We start from the raw sequence: 18198 nt of genomic DNA, 5'->3' as shown, positions 1-18198 counted from the left end.
CCTGTGCATGCACCAAAGCCGAGGCTGCAAGGTCATGAGGCTGCCATCGCCACAGTTTTAGGAAAGGGGAGGGGAGGGCTGTGCCTGTCAGACGCTTTCAATACCTGTATTTGTCTCCAGGAAAAAAAAAAAAGGAACTCACCCCCCCTCCCCCACCAAAGAGAGCGGCAGAATAGAGGAATATCCAGCCCCTAGGATTAACGAAGGACTTAGGATCCCAATGAAACATCAGTGCTGCTGGGAGCAGCTACTGCCGTGTCCAAAAGGAATGCTAATAACTACCATGAAAACAGTTCAAAATAGTCCAGCCGAGCTCCCCCTCCCTCACTGGGCCTCTGCGTTTCAGTATAGGCAGCATAGCTAGGGCACAACCCAGCCATTCCAAAATGCAGGGAAATGTATTGAGATATATGGTATCTCAGCACTTACTCTGGTTTTTTTTCCTATTTGATTTTATTTTTTTTTAAGTTCAACTGACCCTTCTGGTCACCAACTTTCTTTGTGGTTCACTGTAAGGATCGGTCTCCAAGAACAAAAAAGAAATCTCAGAGCTTTGATAGAGACTCTGGATGAAATTAAGAACTTCAAACCCCAGATTTTTGAAAAGAAAAACAGATGTCCTGTTTGTTGAGTATAAATAACTCCGTACGTGGAAGCCTTTTCTTTTACGCCGCATTAAATTTTATTTAATGCTGGGTGCATTTAAACTGAAAAAAAAAAGAAAAAGAAAAAAAAAGGAAAAGAAAAAAAAGGAGGGGGGCAGCAAAATATGCGGGTGACAAACCTCTAAATCTTTTCCTCTCTCGAAAGAGAAAGAAAGAGGCAGACGGGAAACCCTTCATCTAGATGAAAGCAGCTCAATGTGTTTCCTAGCAGACCTGGCGAGCCTGCCCTGGTCAGTGCGGCGGCGAGGGGCTCAGCACCGCCAGCGGCGAAGCGGGCAGAGGAGGGGGCGGAGGAGCTGCCGCCGGGCCCGGGGCAGAGCGGGGCGCAGCCGCAGGTGTCCCGGCAGGCGCTCGGTGCCGCTCGGCCCCGCGCGGCTCGGAGCGGCGCCAGGCTGACTTACGTGAGCACGTAGTTGACGCTGACGATGCAGTGCGGGCGGGAGGAGCGGCTGTTGTGCACGATGGTGGCGTAGCTCTGCACCCACACCCAGCCGCCGTGCTTGGCCAAGAAGCGGTAGTACTTGGTGGTCACTTGCCCTTTCACCAGCACTGCGGGGACAAAGCGAGGAGAGCCTCAGCGCAGCTTCCACCTCTGGTTTGACCGGCCCCGGGAAGGGGCGCACACTCCTCCCAGAGCCCTGGGGGCTACCAGAAGGGTTAGGGACCCCTTAGCGGCACATGGGGAAGCAGCTGGGACGAGGGTGGTGGAGCCCTCCGGGCAGGTCTGATCTCAGTCCCTGAGATGGTTATCAAAGGCTAATCGGGAAGATTAGCAGGGCGGGGTGGGGGGTGGGGGGTGGGGGGGATTGGCTACGGGAACTGACCCCCACACACCCCCATCCTGTAGTATCCTCATCGAGATTTTATTCTATAAACCTGTCTTTGGGTTTTATCTCTTCTCGTTACGTCCTCTGTAAGGAAAGTTACCGGAAATTAATATCCTTTTTATTAATCTATCTGTGCATTAATGTCATCATGATATCAAAATAGAATAAAGTACATGTCTCTGGATCAGGCTCACTACTGCAGTCAAAATTAGATACACAGATAAGATTTGTGAGACTTGGTAGAAGTGGAACAAAAGTATTTGAATTTTACTGGTATGGCTTTTTGGAGCCAGAAAAGAAGGGTTTTCCTAGCCAGAATTTGAAGAGAACATAGCGCCTGAGATATGTGCAGGGAAGTTCTTGCCCTACAACCAAAAGATAAGGATGGAAAAATATCCTTTCCTTGCCGATCCCCTCTGCTTCTCTCCAGCGTCCAGCTCAGCGTTCAGTCACTATCCAACCTTGTTTCACTAAAACCTGAAACAGATTTTGCGTATTCTGCCCTCCACTGAACTGGCTTTTCACGTTCTGACCTAGAGGTGAATCCCACCAACCCCAAAGTCCATCTGCAAAGGGAGAAGATGAGGAGCAGGGTTTTTAACAAGAAGACCATCTCCTTACACAAGTGATGTGCACAACGCAGGTGAAAGGTGTCACAGCCATGGACGTGGTGGTAAAGGGTCTTCTCTATCAGGTCCTGGGGCTCATAACCTGTTAGCTCAGCTACCCTGCAAGACACATAAGCAGCAAATAAAGTGGGTGAGAGGACAGGAGAGGAGGCCTGGGGAAGAAGGGACCGGCTAAGGGAATAGATTTGGAAAAAACGCCAGCTCTACCTGGAATCTAAGAATATGAGCTTCATGTCTAGGCTGGCCCGAAACATGAACATATTGCTGTGGAGTTTGATCTCCGTCACAGCGCTGGGCGGAAGCGAGTGGCCCACGGCGACCAAGCCAACGTTTTGGTAACAGCCGTCGAAGGGGGACATGTCCAGGCTGTACTGGCGGATCTTCAGGTACCCGCTGCAGTGAATGACCTGCCGGAGACACAGGAAATCTTGGCGGCTGCCTAGCAGGGAGGAAGGGTGTGCTGAGACAGATGTCGCTCCCCAGGAAGGACAACACTCCCCACCCTCCCTGCCGGTGCCGATGCGGCTGCCGGGCTCTCGGGAGCCGCCGACCTGTGTCTCCGCCCCGGCAAAGCAGCACCGCTTGGGAGTTTTCTGCGATTCTATCAGGGTGGAGTTTTTTTTCCCATACCAGAGTTCAGCGTTAGTCTAGAGCCCATTAGAGTCAACGCGGGATTTTTCTTCCACTGGCTTAAGTGGCTTTTGGCCCACCTCCTAACTGCGCTTTTATTATTCTTCTAAAAAGGAAAGACGCGGAACTGCCAATCCAGTTACAACTTTGTAATGAAGAGTGTATGAGTGTGAGAGAAAGGGTTTATGTGTGTGCATATGCCACACGTGTAAGATACGTCTATTATTGACATGGAGCAGCCTCAAGCCATTCCCAAAAAGTACCTTTGATTTAAGTACATCTCCTAAATGTATCCTTGCAGATGACTGCTGTCTACTTCTACTCTTACTTCTCTATTATTAAGATGTTCCTTCTTGGAGTCACTTCAGCAGATGTTCTTGGTCTACGGTACATAGTGACACAACATCTCCTTGGGTTATGCGTACAGCTCGCTCCTGGGCGTTGTGCGGCTGACACAAAGCCGCGAGGAGGTAGGAGAGCAGGGGCTCTCCTTAACGAGGAGCCCCGAGCAGAACCATGTGAAGCACCCGGGCAAAACCCTTGACTGGGAGAGCTACCCCTGCAGCTGACGAGTTACCTAATTAAGAAACAAATTAACCCCGGGCTCCCGTTGTACCACCTGAAAGCTGCCACAGGGAACCTCAGTGGTTGTGCGAGATTCGGTTCCACAAACAAAAACCAAGGGGACCTCAATTGCTTGGTTTTGGTTTTGTGGTTTGAGCTCTCAACCTGAAACTCTGAGAGAAATAAACCACATGAAAGAGTCCCGGGCTGGGAAAATCCCCGCGAGCAGAAGTCTCACCCCCTCTTCTCTCCCCATTTTTACCACCTTCCCGGCACAGGAACAAGAGAAGGCTGGCGCGGGGGGTAACGAGGGTCCTGGCCGCGGGCACGAACCTTGTAGCCCCCGCAGGTCAGACCCGCGTTCCTCTTGGCCAGGACGCACTTCATCCTCAGGAAAAAGGATCTCTCGATCTCGTACTCTAGGAGGGGCAAAAGGCAGAGTCGGGGTGAAGCACAGGCTCCGCTGGCTCTGCGCGGTCCCCTACGCGGCCGCGGCGGCCAGGCGGGGGCTGGGGGGCTGTGTGCTTTACCCTGCACGAAATGCGAGTGGTAAGGCTGGTGCGCCGTCAGCACCGCCGTCATCTCGTCATGGTCAGCGGGGTGGATGTACTCGTAAATGCTATTGCCGGTCAGCTCTACCTGTGAGAGAGAAGGAGAAGGAGGAGGAGGGTGGGGGCTCATGGCCGGCACCGCGCACCCTCCCCTGTCAGTCGCGGGGTGGTGCTGGCAAGCGCGGGGGCTAGCAGACCCCCAGCGTACCTGCGACAAGCCCAGGTGCACCGAGGCAGTCTCCGAGATGTACATGATCTTGCCGTCCGGAGCCACGACAAATATGAAACCGTCCAACGTCTGCAGAAAAGGGTTGGGAATATAAATAAATCAATAGATAGACAGACCCATGAAATGCCTGCCCCTCTGATTTATTTTAGCTAACAGACATCCATGCTCAGGCTCTGATTATTCAAAAAGTTGGGAAGAAATGGGCAAGTCTTGAACAAGAATCCCTCTAAAAGTCCAGGACCCCTGAGATACAGCCCACTTCTCAGACGGGCCGAGCTCAAAAGTAATGCAAAGTACCTTGGAGTACCTAGATACCTTGGAAGTATCTAAGAAGAGGTCCTGGTGATTAATATGTGGGTCCCAGAAATCCTGAACTCTCCTATCCTATTTCAAATGTCACAGGGTAGTTTTAGGGCTTGCATATCTTCTAAGGACAATTTAGGCAATCAAAGTGAATCTAAAACCCTCCGCAGTCTAAATAAGACAGTTTGTCAGGTACATTTCAGCAGACGCTGATGGGACTTCCGGGTGTGCCGAGAGCAGAATAGGCTCCCCAAAGGCCACACTACCCCACCAGAAACGCATGCTGATGATAACTGCTAATATTCTTTAGTATTTCAGAGTGCTGTGAATTTCCAGACATGTCCTACCTGACTTGTGTCTGTTAATTTCGGTGCCCGCTGAGCCCCTCTGCCCACGACAGCCTTCCCTAACCTGTCGCTAGAGCCTACCCCTGCCACACCACTCTGAGCTTCAGAATATTGACGATATATGTCACCTTGTTAATAATTTGGGGAAAAGTCATGCTCCTGTACATCGACACCCTGGGACACACTGTGAGTCCCTCGCTGTGAACCCAGTGTCAGGTGATTCTGAGGCAAAGGACCCAGACCGACCAAGCCACAGCCTCAGTAAAACACACGGCATTCATTCACGGTGGCTCCTATTTCTGAAGTTGTTCTTCTCCTGCCTACCTTTTTATTAAACACTTGGACAGTTAAAAATTAGTCAAGGTGGCAATCAAAAGCTCAGAAGAGGGAATTATTTCTTTAATCATTAATACCACATGGCTGTCGTTTCCAGACCAGTACCTGCAAAAGATGGGATCCCAGTTCCCGTCCAACATTATCCAGCGGGCTGGTTCGGCTGGAGTGGCCCCAGGCTTCTCCAAGTCCTGTTTTTAAGACAAACAAAAAAGAAAAGTAAGGTCAGGATACGAAAAATTGGCTAGTGTGAGCCTGATGGAGAGGAACATTTTTTTTCTTGTATCCACTCTAAAACATGTATACATACAATGCACATGTATACATACAATAGACGTGAATTCGTTGCAGATAAAAGCCTCTTTTGTGCATATATTTTTATAATATCTAATTCCTGAGAGAGGAAAATACCCAAATACCTATTTTGAGCTAAAGGTGAAGTTAATTTTTAAGACCTAAGTGAAACAGCATGCAGATCAAAAGTGCTTTTCACTGTTGCCTTTGGCTACTAGGAGCTGTCCCCTTGAACTTCAGGGAAAGCGTCCTAACCACGATTCCTCAGTCACTCTCCGACGGCACGGACCGCCCCCCTCCTGCCCCACTAACACTGTCTCCGGGATTCATCTCCATCCCCTCCATCTCTCCCCCCGCTGCTCCGGTGGGAGGGATGGTTCCCTCTGCAGGGAGGAGTGATCTGCCTCCATACAGCCCCCTCCAGAAATTAATCTCTCCGGACTTGTCTAATGTTTCAGACACTTCTTGTTTTCTCCTATGCAAAACTGTAGTAATAAAAGCCAGGTGGGAATTACATCACTGGTGTAAAACTATTAATGGACGATGCCTTTTCACGGTGCTGTTGAAATAATTTAAACGGGTCAGCTGAAACATTTAACGCTTATGCCATGAAATAAGGCTCACTCTGACACACACACATAGTAAGATAAAGTAAAAGGGAGGGAAAACATACAAATCCTGATCGATGGCTGGAGTGCAGGTCGCAAGGGGTAGGCGAGACCCGAGAGGGCGGGGTGCGTCCACCCGCGCAGTGGGGGTTCGGAAAAGGCAAGACCCCGTTTTTCAGTTATTTCGAGACAAACAGATGAGGTGGTGACAGCAGGCAGCCGCTGGCATCCCTCGCTATTGACCAGCCTCACCCAGGCGTTTGCCGGTCCGAACAGAGCTAACGATTTCCTTAGCGCTGTTTGAATGGGGCATCCCAGCGCTGCCCCTGCCCGCTCTCCCCACCTCTGGAGCGGTGCGCCCCTCTCGTCTCCGTGTTTCCCTTCCTTCTTCCCCCTTCCTCGTCCACCTCTCCAAAACAGATTGTCTTTTCACCACTCCTACACTTTTCTCCTTCCTCCCTAACTTCATAACCCTACAAACGCAGGAGATTTCTCCTGGCCTGTTCCTTATCCTGCAGCCTCAGCATGTACCAGGTCGCCAGCCAGAAACAGACTCCTTCCCATAATTCCTCCACGCCAATTACGGGGACGCAGCAGTCAGGATGGAGGATCACCTCCGCCCCCTATATTTAGGAAGGAGCTGGCAAATCTTATACAGCTTCCAGGGAAAGAGAGGAAAAACCCACGGTATATTTGTTTTTCCCGAGCTCCTCGGAGGTTTCTCTGCTGGGGAGCCAGGACGGCCGTTAGCCATGAGGCTGCTTCTTGCCACTTCCCCCCACCCGCAGGGAAATCTGAGTGACAGGTTTCTTCATTCAAGACTAAATCTGCACTCCCCGCCTATGATTTAAGTTGCTTATTAATCGAACTTTACGGCTCTAATTATTCTTCTTCTAAAAGGGAAAATAAGCCGACCCCAGCGGGTTAATGAACAGCTCACGGGCAGTGCAGGTTAACCTCCCCCGGGAAGGCGGTTCTTTACGGAGCGCTGAGCTCCTCGCTATGTTTCAGGTGGAAACCCCGCGCTGCTGGGCTGTGTCTGCTCATGGTTTATAATTAAACGTTTTCACTTGTCTACCTGAACCTGCTTTTTGAAATCCTGTCACATGAGACGATCCTTTGTGCTGCCCAGATGTTTCAGCACTTTCAAGTCGGAGACTATTTCTATTCGTTGCCAATCCCAGCCTCTCCCAAATCGACGGTCTCTACTTATGCCCCTTGAATGCTGTTTTTAAAGATTATAAGAGAAAGCCCCCTCCATTAATATTCCTCCCCCCATCTATTCACTTTAACATCCAATTTCCTTTTATCAAGGGGGCAAACTGTGATTTCTTGCACTTGACCTACCGCAGAAAATTCTGCAAATCCTTTGACTGTCTATTTAAAACAAAACAAGGAAATCAGCTCTCCCTTTTGCTTCAGGATTACGCTTGGAAACAAGATCTAAAGATTCTCTTGTAATTTGGAGAGCCAACAGCATAATAGCTTTGGAATAGAAACAAGCAGCTTTGTGAGGGGAAGGATAACTAAATCGTTTTTAGGCAAAGGATTTTCCCAGCTAAAGTGACCGAAGACAAAGCAAAACATAATCTATTTTGGAAGATTTCCAAGTTATGCCACATTAACCTTAGCAGATAAAATTTGCATTCTTCCCTGCGGCCCCTCCCCCACTGCGGTCTGGTTTATCATATTTACATAAGTAGCCTTAGAAGGGATGTATCTATTATGGATCTAAGGAGCTAGCGAGCTCACATTTCATTTGGAAATAGAGGGGAAGTTTTACTGTTGCTTAATACTTGATGCATTGTAAAACCATTTCCATTTAAATACCTCCGACCCACGGATTACCTCAATGGACTGGCTGCATGGGCTTTGTAATTTCCTGAAAATGAGATTTCGATTTATAAAACAAGAAACCAATTAGTAACCAAATGAGGCGAAGTAGATCCACTAAAATTGACCTAATCCCACAAGGCACCATTTAGGTCAGTTCTTGGCGAATGAATGATGAGCAACCGTCTAACATAAGCTCAAGGCATCATTCAGCTGTGTTATTCAAGAAGAAAAAAAGAATAATTTTTTTTTTAAAAATGGATCGAGTCTTTATTTCAGAACGAATTTGATACTCTTACCAAAATATAGATTATACGCTCTTGCCTAACAAACTCTTCCTCCTGTCTAACAATCTCTTTCACTAGAGGAACTTTTTTTCCTAAGAAGATAAACACTTTGTCCATCAAAATAAAAAAAAAAAAAAAAAAAGAAAAAAAAAAAGAAAAAAAGAAAAAATAAGAAGAAAATAAGAAAAAAAAGAGAGCATCTTAACCAGCCTATCGCTCAACGCTACCCAATAGCCTGCACCTATATTGCGCGGAACCTGCGCGGAGTGAGCATGCTGACTCATGGTTTCTCTCAGTGGAAAACTGCTGTGCTCTCCGCATCAAAAAGCATGTCCACTGGTTTCTTGGGCTCGCTACCCCGGCAGGTCTCTGTGAAATGCCTTCTCCCCACCCAGCCGTGCCCACCCGTGGCACCGAGAAAGCTGCTCGGCAAGGCCAGCCTGCCCCCCAGGCCGGGCTCACAGCCAGAGCCGCCGCGCCCAACTACCTTGGCCCTGTCCTTCCTTCCCCTCATCTTTTGATTGATGCAAGCCTTGATGTCGACAGCCAATGGAACCAGAGGCTGGGTGGGCACCGTCCCTATCCACTGGCGATACTGTTTGAAGAAGCTCCTCTGTCCCACGGAAGGAGGAAAAGATTCCTCAATAATTTCTAATTTGATCTAGGCAAGGACGGAGGAAGGCAGGCGCAGGGAAATGAGACTCCGAGAATCCAGGGCAGGTCCTTGGCCCTGGTTGATCTCCGGGTTACCTGCCCCTCTGTGAGCATCTGCAGCGCAGAGCTCATCTCGACCCCGTCCTTTGTCTGGCAATAGCAAAGGAGGGCGGGGGTGGCCGGTGGGAGTGGGGTGGTCTGAAGATGCAAGCGCTTATCTACTTTGTACTGATTTGCCGGCTTTTAAAAGCAGTTACGGCGATTCCCCCAGCGGACTTTCCGTCACGAAACCTCAGCGCTTATCCGCAGTCACGGTATCGGGCGACTTGACGCCCCTGGTTAAAAACACTTAGTGGAGAGCCCATCCTGAGCTCCAGACCCACTTCTTTAGGGACCAGACCTTGAGGGCAGCCCCCTCCGGGGCTGGGGAACCCTGGGGCACCCCTCCTGGGCTTGCCTCTGTCTGGCCGCACCGCCCCGCACGGCCCGGCGAGGCCCAGAGAAGTTGGTTTGGAGACGAAGGTCCGTAGGCAGGGAACTCTTTCCTGTTGCTGTGGATGGGCAGAGGGACAAGTTGGGGGACTCTCCCGAAGGCAGCCTGCTGCTGCAGGATAACGCTGGGAACCTGCCCAACGGGGCAACAGCAGGGACTCTTCCCTAAGCCGGGTCCCCGAAGGTCCATCTCTCGTTTCTCTTCCAGGAGGTCCTCAAAACTCCCTCTCCGGGCAGCAGCCCCCGCCACTATCCCAGATCTCCCCGTCGCCTCCCGGGAGCCGCAGCCCGGGGATATATCTGTATGCTTTGGTTTCGCTGTGTTTCCTTTGCCCCTTTATGAGCCGCTCTATGGTTATTAAAGAAGGAGGAGCAGCAGCTCGCTCCGCGCCCGCCGGCGCCGAGGGCGATGCTGACCCCAAGGAGGACTCGGGATGCAGAACCCCCGCTCACCTCCGCCGCGGGTCTCGCCCCTTCCCCCGGCGCCGAAGCGGGCAGGGCTCGGCAAGCCGCGCTTGCCGTGCTGGGCAGGCCGAGGAGGGTCAGCCCGGCCTCGGACACCGGCTTCGTGCAACCTGCCCAGCAAAGCCGCTCTACAGGGAGGATGAGAATGTCACCTTCGTGAGCGGCTCCTCAAGCAGCACCTTCCCTGCCTCCTCCTGCCCGTCGCCGGCACTGCTGCCGCCTTAACTTCAAGGGACAATCAGAGCATGGGAGTTGTTTGGGAAGAGTGAGGCAGGACAGCTCAGTCCCCAGTCCCCATCTACCACGCGGTCATTCTCCCTTGCAGTTCAGTGAAAATGACAAATAAGAGCTCCGGGAGTAGCGGGAACAGAGGCTGCGCGTCCTAGTCACCGGCAAGCCAAAAGGCAACTGGATGTTGTATCGAGGAATTAGCTTGATTCGATTAACCATTTAATTAAATCGTCTGCCGCCAGTGCTCCGTTCTGCCATCGCCTAACGCTCAACACAGCTGATTTCTCAGTTAATTTAACAGGCAGTGGTTAATGATAACTCAAAATCTCGGCCAAATGAGGCTTCTGTGAAGGACTGGGTCGTCGTCGGAGGGCTCAGATGGAATAGAATAAGCTATGTTAAAAAAAAAAAAAAAAAAGCTGCTCATTTCCACTGCCTGCAGATGCCATTAGGAAGGTTTTGTAAAGATTTATTGTCTCGGTAAATCACACGTATTCATTTGAAACAGAGATAAGTTAGCATCTCTCTTTCTTTATAAAAATAATAATATCAGGGAGAAAAAGCCCTGTTGACTAAACAAACATCCCTGTTAAGAAAATGGTAGTGGAAATAATGCTGAGGCTGTTTCACTATAGAAAGAAATACCAGGATTTTGGCACACACGGGGTAGCGGAATTGCGCCTTGAAATGCAAACAAACGGAACCATGCCCAAACTGGAGAGAGAGGGAAAAAAAATCAGGGACATTTTCGAGCACCAAATACTTATTGATTTACCCAGAAGACTCAAATCCAAATAGCCCTTATTTAGAAGAAGCAGGGGAAGGAAGGATTTGCACCAATGCACACGCTGCAAGTTGAAATATATACAAGTTGAAAAATATCCTCCAACATGAAAACGGCCGTATGTTTCCAAAGGAAATATGATTTTTCCCCCCCATCTTCTCATTGAGTATTCTTTCTGAAACATAAATCTGGGTTGTTTTTTTCTTTTCAATGATCCTGCTAGTAGTTTAGTTCTGCTCTTCACATTTTAAGTTCACATCAAAACTGGAATTAAACAGAGATGCAGCGTGGAGAGTAAACTGCAGCTTAAATGAGAAAAACTTCTGTAAGAAAATAAACACTGAAACCTAATGCTCAATCATTTCCCTTTGCAGCAAGAAAAACAGCATTAAATCACCTATCCACGTGGGAAACGGATTTTTTTTTTTCTGTTGATCTCTTCCCCCCTTTAAAATAAAACAAGGTTAAGGGTTTCAATATTGAAATGTTAACCATCCTGATTCGGCGAAAGTTTATGTAAACGGAGTCACTGCTTTTGTCTCGAAAAGAAAACGCCTCTCCGCGCCAAAATGATCCATCCCCACTAGGACAGACTGCGTATGGAAAATAGGACCCTTAAAATATTCCAAACTAAAAAACAAAAGCAAAACCCAAACAAAAATTATTCTTTGTACCACATGGGTGTTTTGTTTGGGTTTTATTAATTTTTTTCTCCCTTCCCTTCTGGATACTACCGAAGGTCAGTGGAGAATTATTCTGCTAGTACTAGTGATCATACTGGTTTCGGTGGAAAATTCTTCTAGTCCTGTGACACCCTGGAGATTTTTCTACTTATTTTTTGTGTCTACGTTATTTACCATTAATGATTTAATATTAAATTGAAATATTAGTATTTATTTATAATGAGCGTTAAATCAGCAATTAATTTATTAAGAAGTCCTGCTTAAACAAACAAACAAAAACCTCTTTATTCTCTTCCTTAATGTCCTCAGAAATTTAATAGATATTCATTCTTTCCAAAGCTGTCTGATCACCGAAAAGCAATATAGGTTTTATATGCTTTCTCCTCCTGGAGAGAAGTGTTTTGGTACTGAAATGAAGCAAGGAACCTACGTCTCTGAACACTTTTAGTCCTTGACAGTTTTAATCTGCTGAAGACCTAATAAAGTGAAATTAGGGGTAAAAAAGAACAGTCCAGGCGTTTCAATAACTTTTGAGAATTGCACAGCCATTACGAGAGAGAGCTTGTAGAAAAATCTATGCCCGATTTGTCAAGTTTGTCCAGTGCCACTGCCTTGTGTTTGGATGTTTATTTTGTGTGTGACTCTCCTGGTATTTCACTCCCAGAAAACTCTTGTTTCCAAAATGAACCCGAAATCTACCCACCTTCTTTCTCTGTAGGGACCTTTCAGACACAAAAATATGCAGACAAGCACACACCGATTCTCTCCGCCCTGTCCCCAGCCCCGCGTGTGCACGGCGATGAGGAGTGTATATCTTTCTGTACGTGATTATTTACAACCAACTCTATGCAAGCGCTCTCTGGGCAGATGGAAATTCGCTCTTGTACCGGGGAGAGGGGGTGTGAGTTACTCTGGAAGTGCAGCTCGCTCTTATGGAGACAACGTTTCTCTATCCTGACTCCTCCAAAATCTCTTTAAATGTATGATATGACACTCCGCCGTGCTCCCGAGCCTCCCGCTACCCATCTCCAGTGTTTTGGCCAACTCATCGGGTCTGTCCCGATGCTTGTATCGTTTCCCTCCCCGGGGAAATACAAGCAAACGGACTCCCATTACATCCATCCAACATCCCTACCCTGCCTCCTCCGTTCAGAAAGACTTGTCCTTTCCGTGCGTCATTTCCCCGGCTGCCACTACCTGCTCTCCCTTCCCAGAGAAGCGGTGCCTTTTTTCTCTGGGTGGGGGCACTGGAAAACCAGAATAGGCCCTCGTTTCCCTCCTCTGCGCCGCCGCCACAAGCACAAACCCAGTCGCACCGGGAGCCCAAGGGGCTCCGCCGCGTTCCCGGAGTGTACTCTGTTCCCCGGGGTCCCGGGGGAAAATCACCCGGGCTCTGCTCCCGCACGGCCAGGCACAGGCACAGCTCCGGGAGGTCGCTCGTGGGCACCTCGCTCGTGTCTAATCTCGGCACGGGCGAGCGCAGGGAAACCCGCGGGGCCGGGGCCGAGCCGGGCCGCACTCCCCGCTCCCCGCCTTCTCGGAAGTACGTGGGAGGGAGAGGGAGCCCGCGTGGGACCGCGGGGAAGCCGCCCGGCCCCACGCCACGTTGCGATCCCCGCTCTCGGCCCTTCGCGCCCCGCTCGCAGCGCGCCGCCGGCCGCGGCCCTGCGCGGGGATGCGCGGCTCCAGGGATGCGGGGGCGGCCGTCCCGCGTGGATCTGCAGCCCGCTCGGCGCCGGGCCTCCCGCGGCAGCGCCTCGGAGGGGAGAGCCCTCCCGAGCCTGCTCCCTGCCTTTCTTTCTAATGCTCAGTTTGCCTTTAATGAAGCTGCGAAGGCACCGCTGCCCCCGAGCCCCTCTCAGCCGCCCCCTCTGCCTCCGCACTCAAATTAGCATCTGCTGCGGCCGGCAGCGGCCCCGGCCCCGGCGCGCTTCGCCACACGGTTCCCCAGGGCATTCAGGCATCCTGCGCTGCCACCGAGGGACGGGGATCAGCTATTCTTCTCTTCCCATGATTACTCACAGCCTACAAGCAACACCATATGCTTCTTCTGATCAAACAACCCGCTACATAGGCACCAGTAATTGACGAGACCTGCTCGAAATCACGCAGAAAGGTAGCCTACTGAGACCGCAGGAGTTGACAAATCATTGCTAATAATCCTTTTAGGAACATCATGGGCATCAGGGTTTGCAATAGCTTTATTTTTATAAAGTATGCGCTGACAGTATAAAGGACAACTCCGTCTCCTTTGAAACAGAGGATTGTCCCGCATAATGATCTTCAAGGTGGCAGAGCAAATAGAAGAGAAAAGCGACTTGATGAAGACTTTAATTATTATTTTTAAAGGTTTCATTTAACCCCTTCTTTGGTTACAAGTGACTCGATGATATGGAAGGTTGTTTAAAGAAATTATTGTAAAATGCACTGAATTGGAAATTACTGCTGTGGACTTTATGTATAAAAGTTCACATGTAACCTCAGGCGGGGAGGGGGATAATTACCTCCCCCAGTCCAAATGACTGCCACCTTGCATATTTATTTTAAAAAGTAGAATTAGTACCGATAGTCTGCAAACTTAAAGGGGAAAAAGAAATTAAACCTTCAAACCACCAAACCACACAAAGCTAAAGTAAAACAAAACCAGGCCATACACACACACACTTGATTTATAAAAAAAATACCGGCCAACCGAGTCGAGATATAGCTACAGAATACACAGGGGGACATAGCTGTATTACGTTGTTTCTTATGTACACTCAATTTTCAACAAAAGATGCAGCGAATTTAGTACTAGGTCAGAAAGGAAATAAAAAGCTCTTAATACTTTTTCTTTCATAGAGACTACAACTCCTTTGAGTTAATATCTAAATAAAAGGTTCTTGAAACTTCTTTTTCCCCTACATTTTGTAAAATCAATAGAGTGGGAACACGGCATAACTTTTTTCTGACTCTCTTAATTTTGTGCTGTTTGTTTTTCTTGGCAGCTGATCTAGAAGACCAAAGACGGTCCCTTTGAATCCAAATTCTCTTTAAAAGCAAGAAACACTTCAGGACGTTTAAGTTTTCTTTTGCTGGACAGGCGTGTTTTTGCTGCCGTGGAAATCAACGTGAACTTTACTGTTGCCTGTCGAGGAGAATCATGTCTAAGCTGGGACACTGGTTTTGCAGCACTGGATGGGCAGGGGGGTTCTAAATGTCTGGGTGCAAAACTCCTGCCAAAATTTGCCGAGGTCTATTAACGCCCTTAAACTGCCCTAGTGATCTTCAGAAAGAGACACAGCACACAGATTATGTGATTCAGTGAGCTCAACTTATTTATTTAGCCTGGGTGTGAGCACGCCTGTACGTGTGTCCTGTACCTGTACACCGCACCTTTCCTCGAGAGCTTAGCTAAGGCTTTAGGACTTTGCATAGACTTATGTAAATATTTACCCATATACTAACTCCCCCTCACAGAATGACTATAAATAGGGGTGAATCATGCCCTCTTAGGCCACGCGTGTGCTTGGCGGGGGATGCACATTTTACTGGGAGACTGGGGGAAAGAAAACCCGAGTTTGCCTTAGCAGAACACTCAGCAGAGCTCAGTGCCTTCAAGTGTTGACAAAAGCACCGTAACTCTCCAACCAAACCTGTCATAGGAGCTAAAGGGAAAGTATTTACAACAGAGAAAAGTGACAGCGGAGGGCACCCTGTCTCCGAGCACACCACCCCATAGGATTGACCTCCCTTTTATTTATTTTTTTTTAACGTAAAAGTGATAAATGACACCTGCATCAGAACGAAAATAGAGGTGAAGAGGCATTCCCACCTACCTTCTGGAAAAACCACCCTCATTTTTAAATAGCTTGTGGTGAGTCTGATTATGGATGCTTTGTCCAGCTGAGAGGTGATAGCAGAGGGCAGGGGTAGTAATTTAGCCAGTTCATAAAATTCACTGTTTTCTTTCTCCCGTCTAGTCCGGGCAGCATTTTTTGACTTCTCTTTCATCGTGTTTTTTTCCCGCTTCCTTGCTACAATTTAAACTCCAGAGATTCATCCAAAGGTGGAAGGGAAACTCATCTGCAATTCACCTCTCCGCAACATCAGGCGGTGATTCTGAGCGCGGCCATTACTCAGAGAAATCGTTCTGTTGTTTAAAATGCAAGCAAGTGTTGAAGAGTAGAGGTGTTCTCGCTTTTTTTTTTTAACAAAACAAAACAAACAACCAAAAGTATATATTCTCTGAAAAGCAGAGTCAATTGGGTGGGAAAGGCATTTATCCAATGCAGCTCAGCACTCCAAGCAGCTGCATTAAAAAAAAAGAAAAAAGAAAAAAGAAAAGAATAAAAGCTAGAAGATTGAGGCACCAGACAGCAACCAAACGATGTATTTCTGGCCTTTTTTCCTACTCATGGCGGGTGGCATAGCTCCTCGGGAGAGGGTCATAGTAATCCCGTTTTGTCCCGTGATCCGTTGTGAATCCGAGGGCCGAAACGCACAGCCGCGGGTTGCCTCCCAGGGCGCTGGGTGACTTCCCGGGAGCCTCTCTCTGTGAAGACAACAGCAGTCCTGGGGTGAGAGAGTCGGCACACGCCGCCGCAGTGTAGCCGCGAGAAATAATAATCAACCAGCCTCCGGCGGATGTAGTATTTTCTCCCACCAGAGGGGAAAGAAAAAAAAGTGCATTTTCCCATATAGTGCTCCCGTGGATGAGGCTGCCCCGCACTCTCCTCCCACAGCCCTCTCACTTCCCGGCCCAGGTGTGCACTGCATGACCAGAACGAAGGAGCAGCAGAAGCGAGTCCCCGGCTCCCGGCGTTACCGGGTTTGGTGCTGCCGGGGCTGCGCCGTCCCGTTCGCGCTCCCTCGGGCCGGCACTGCGGCGGTGGCCAGACCTCCCCGCGCTCCGCGCTGCCAGACCCGCAGTGAGGAATACATTTCCAATCACGCAGCATTTCTGCTTGTTTTCCCTTTTTCTTTCTTTCTTTTTTTCCCCTGAATTTTCCCTCTTCTCGGCTACTATCCTCATTTCTCGGCTGGGATCGGGGGTGTCTACCTCCGTTGCACCCCAGCCAGGCGAGGCACGCTCTGCCCAGCCCTGCCCCGAACCGGAATCCACCCAAACACCACATTTTCCCAGCCAAATTATCTTTTTTTTTTTTTTTTTTCTCATTTTCCACCGTGGGGAAGCGACCCTTAGTCTAGCCCCACACATCACTGCGGTCGTTCGCTGAGGCTGGCAGCTTGTGGTGGGTTGTGATCTTCTTTTTACCTACCTTGAATCCCTGAGCCCGGCAGCCTGCAGAGAGCTCTCCCGGGGTGAGGAGCCCAACTCTTTAATTGGCTCATTAATGGCACGGGGAAAAGTTTGCGCCTGTCACTGCTCCTCGCGCCGATGGGCAGACAGACATTGCCGCCTCCCCATCCCCTTTATCGGCTCCCAGGCTCTCGGTCTCACATAACGGGGGGTGGGGTGGGGTAGGGTGGGGTGGGGGGGCGAGGTTGGTATTAATGAAGAATCCCTAATTTGTGGCTGAGAAATGCCTAATAACTTCTTGATGGCTAAAAGCCTTTTAGCACAACTTCATTTCTCTCCAACTCCCCCTTCTCCCCCCCTCCCGCCCCCCCGGCCGAGCCCTCCCTTAATGCCACTCACGGACCCGCCTCGCTTCCCGTTGGCCGCCGCCACCCCGCTCCTGGCCTCCCACTGGCGGAGGGGGCGGTGGCGTCACGCGGACACATTCCCACCCCTCTCCCGCCTCCCCTCTTTCCCTGTGTCCGCCCTCTGACCTGGCGGCGCGGCCGGGGGGAGTGGGGACACACAGACACACACAGACACTCACAGACACTCACAGACACGCACAGACACACACACATCCTTTCCCCCGGGCGTACCTGTTGGGGGATTATTTGCGTTGGGGTGGGTACATTTTGGCCATCGCTTCTCCGCTGGGCTCCGAAGGTGAGCGGCCGAGGTCCCGCGGGACTGTGGGTTGTGAGGATCGTTGCAGTTTTACACATGCACGCACATTTCCTCACCCCAAAGCCCACCGAGCTTGGGTCGCCTTGGAAGAAAAGGCTGCGGTCACGTCCCCTGCTGCCCCCGCTCACTGACACCGCCAACTTTAACCGTGTACAGTTAACCCCCGGGCTGATGCACTGCGGGACAGCGTGAATCGGGTCCCGCGGCGGAGGGGGAGAAAGATTTTAACTAATTTTCTTGATACACGCTGGAAAAAAAACAAACCAAAACAACAAACAATCCCATGAACAGGGAAAAAAATAAAAAAGAGAGAGAGAGAGGGGAAAACCCCAAACTCAAATCCTCCTACATTAGAAGACAGAGCCGCTTTAAAACTGCCCGCAAAGAAAATGTAGGGTTTCTTTTTTTTTTTTTTTTTTTTCCCCGGGGAGCTGGACTATTCCTAATCTCGCATGTCCCCTGGGGAAAATAACCCTAAAAAAATGACGCTGCTCCTGAAACTGCTGGCTCCTGAAAAGAGTAGATATCGCAGAGAGAGAGAGCCTGGGGTGGTGGCAGAACGGTTGTAGAGTCTTTCCTAAAACCACAGCGGACTCTCAAAAGCCTGAAATAATTGCCAAACCAGTCGGTGGGAGAGTTCTGCCAAAATAACGCTTTAAAATGAGATTGCACTGACAAAGCAACAGTGGGAGTATTTTGAGGAAGAAGAAACGGTCTCAGTTTTCTAAAGAAGAAAAACGTCAATTATAAAAACCCTAAATCAGCCTTAGAAGCACCCCATCCTTTTTGCTCCCCGGTCGACTGCAGCTCGAAACGCAGGC

At 49.6% G+C, this 18198-nt stretch overlaps 1 protein-coding gene across 1 annotated transcript in view; it reads right to left on the bottom strand.

Moving 5' to 3' along the window:
* SIM1 (SIM bHLH transcription factor 1) overlaps positions 1 to 15402 on the bottom strand; it is a 46496-nt gene extending 31094 nt beyond the window's left edge. The window contains exons 1-8 of the mRNA XM_085056276.1: positions 15228 to 15402; positions 5187 to 5269; positions 4075 to 4164; positions 3846 to 3954; positions 3649 to 3734; positions 2329 to 2528; positions 2114 to 2220; positions 1067 to 1214 (exon numbers count right to left, since the gene is read on the bottom strand). Coding sequence (XP_084912402.1) covers positions 1067 to 1214; positions 2114 to 2220; positions 2329 to 2528; positions 3649 to 3734; positions 3846 to 3954; positions 4075 to 4164; positions 5187 to 5269; positions 15228 to 15402 — 998 coding nt within the window. The remainder of the gene's footprint in view (positions 1 to 1066; positions 1215 to 2113; positions 2221 to 2328; positions 2529 to 3648; positions 3735 to 3845; positions 3955 to 4074; positions 4165 to 5186; positions 5270 to 15227) is intronic.
* Between the last annotated feature and the right edge of the window lie 2796 nt (positions 15403 to 18198).

Source organism: Lichenostomus cassidix, chromosome 3, assembly GCF_008360975.1.
Source record: "Lichenostomus cassidix isolate B80296 chromosome 3, HeHo_3.0, whole genome shotgun sequence".
NCBI classification, from domain to species: Eukaryota; Metazoa; Chordata; class Aves; order Passeriformes; family Meliphagidae; genus Lichenostomus; species Lichenostomus cassidix.
The sequence above is the reverse complement of the archived record's forward strand: the minus strand, read 5'-3'. Positions and strand labels throughout refer to the sequence as shown.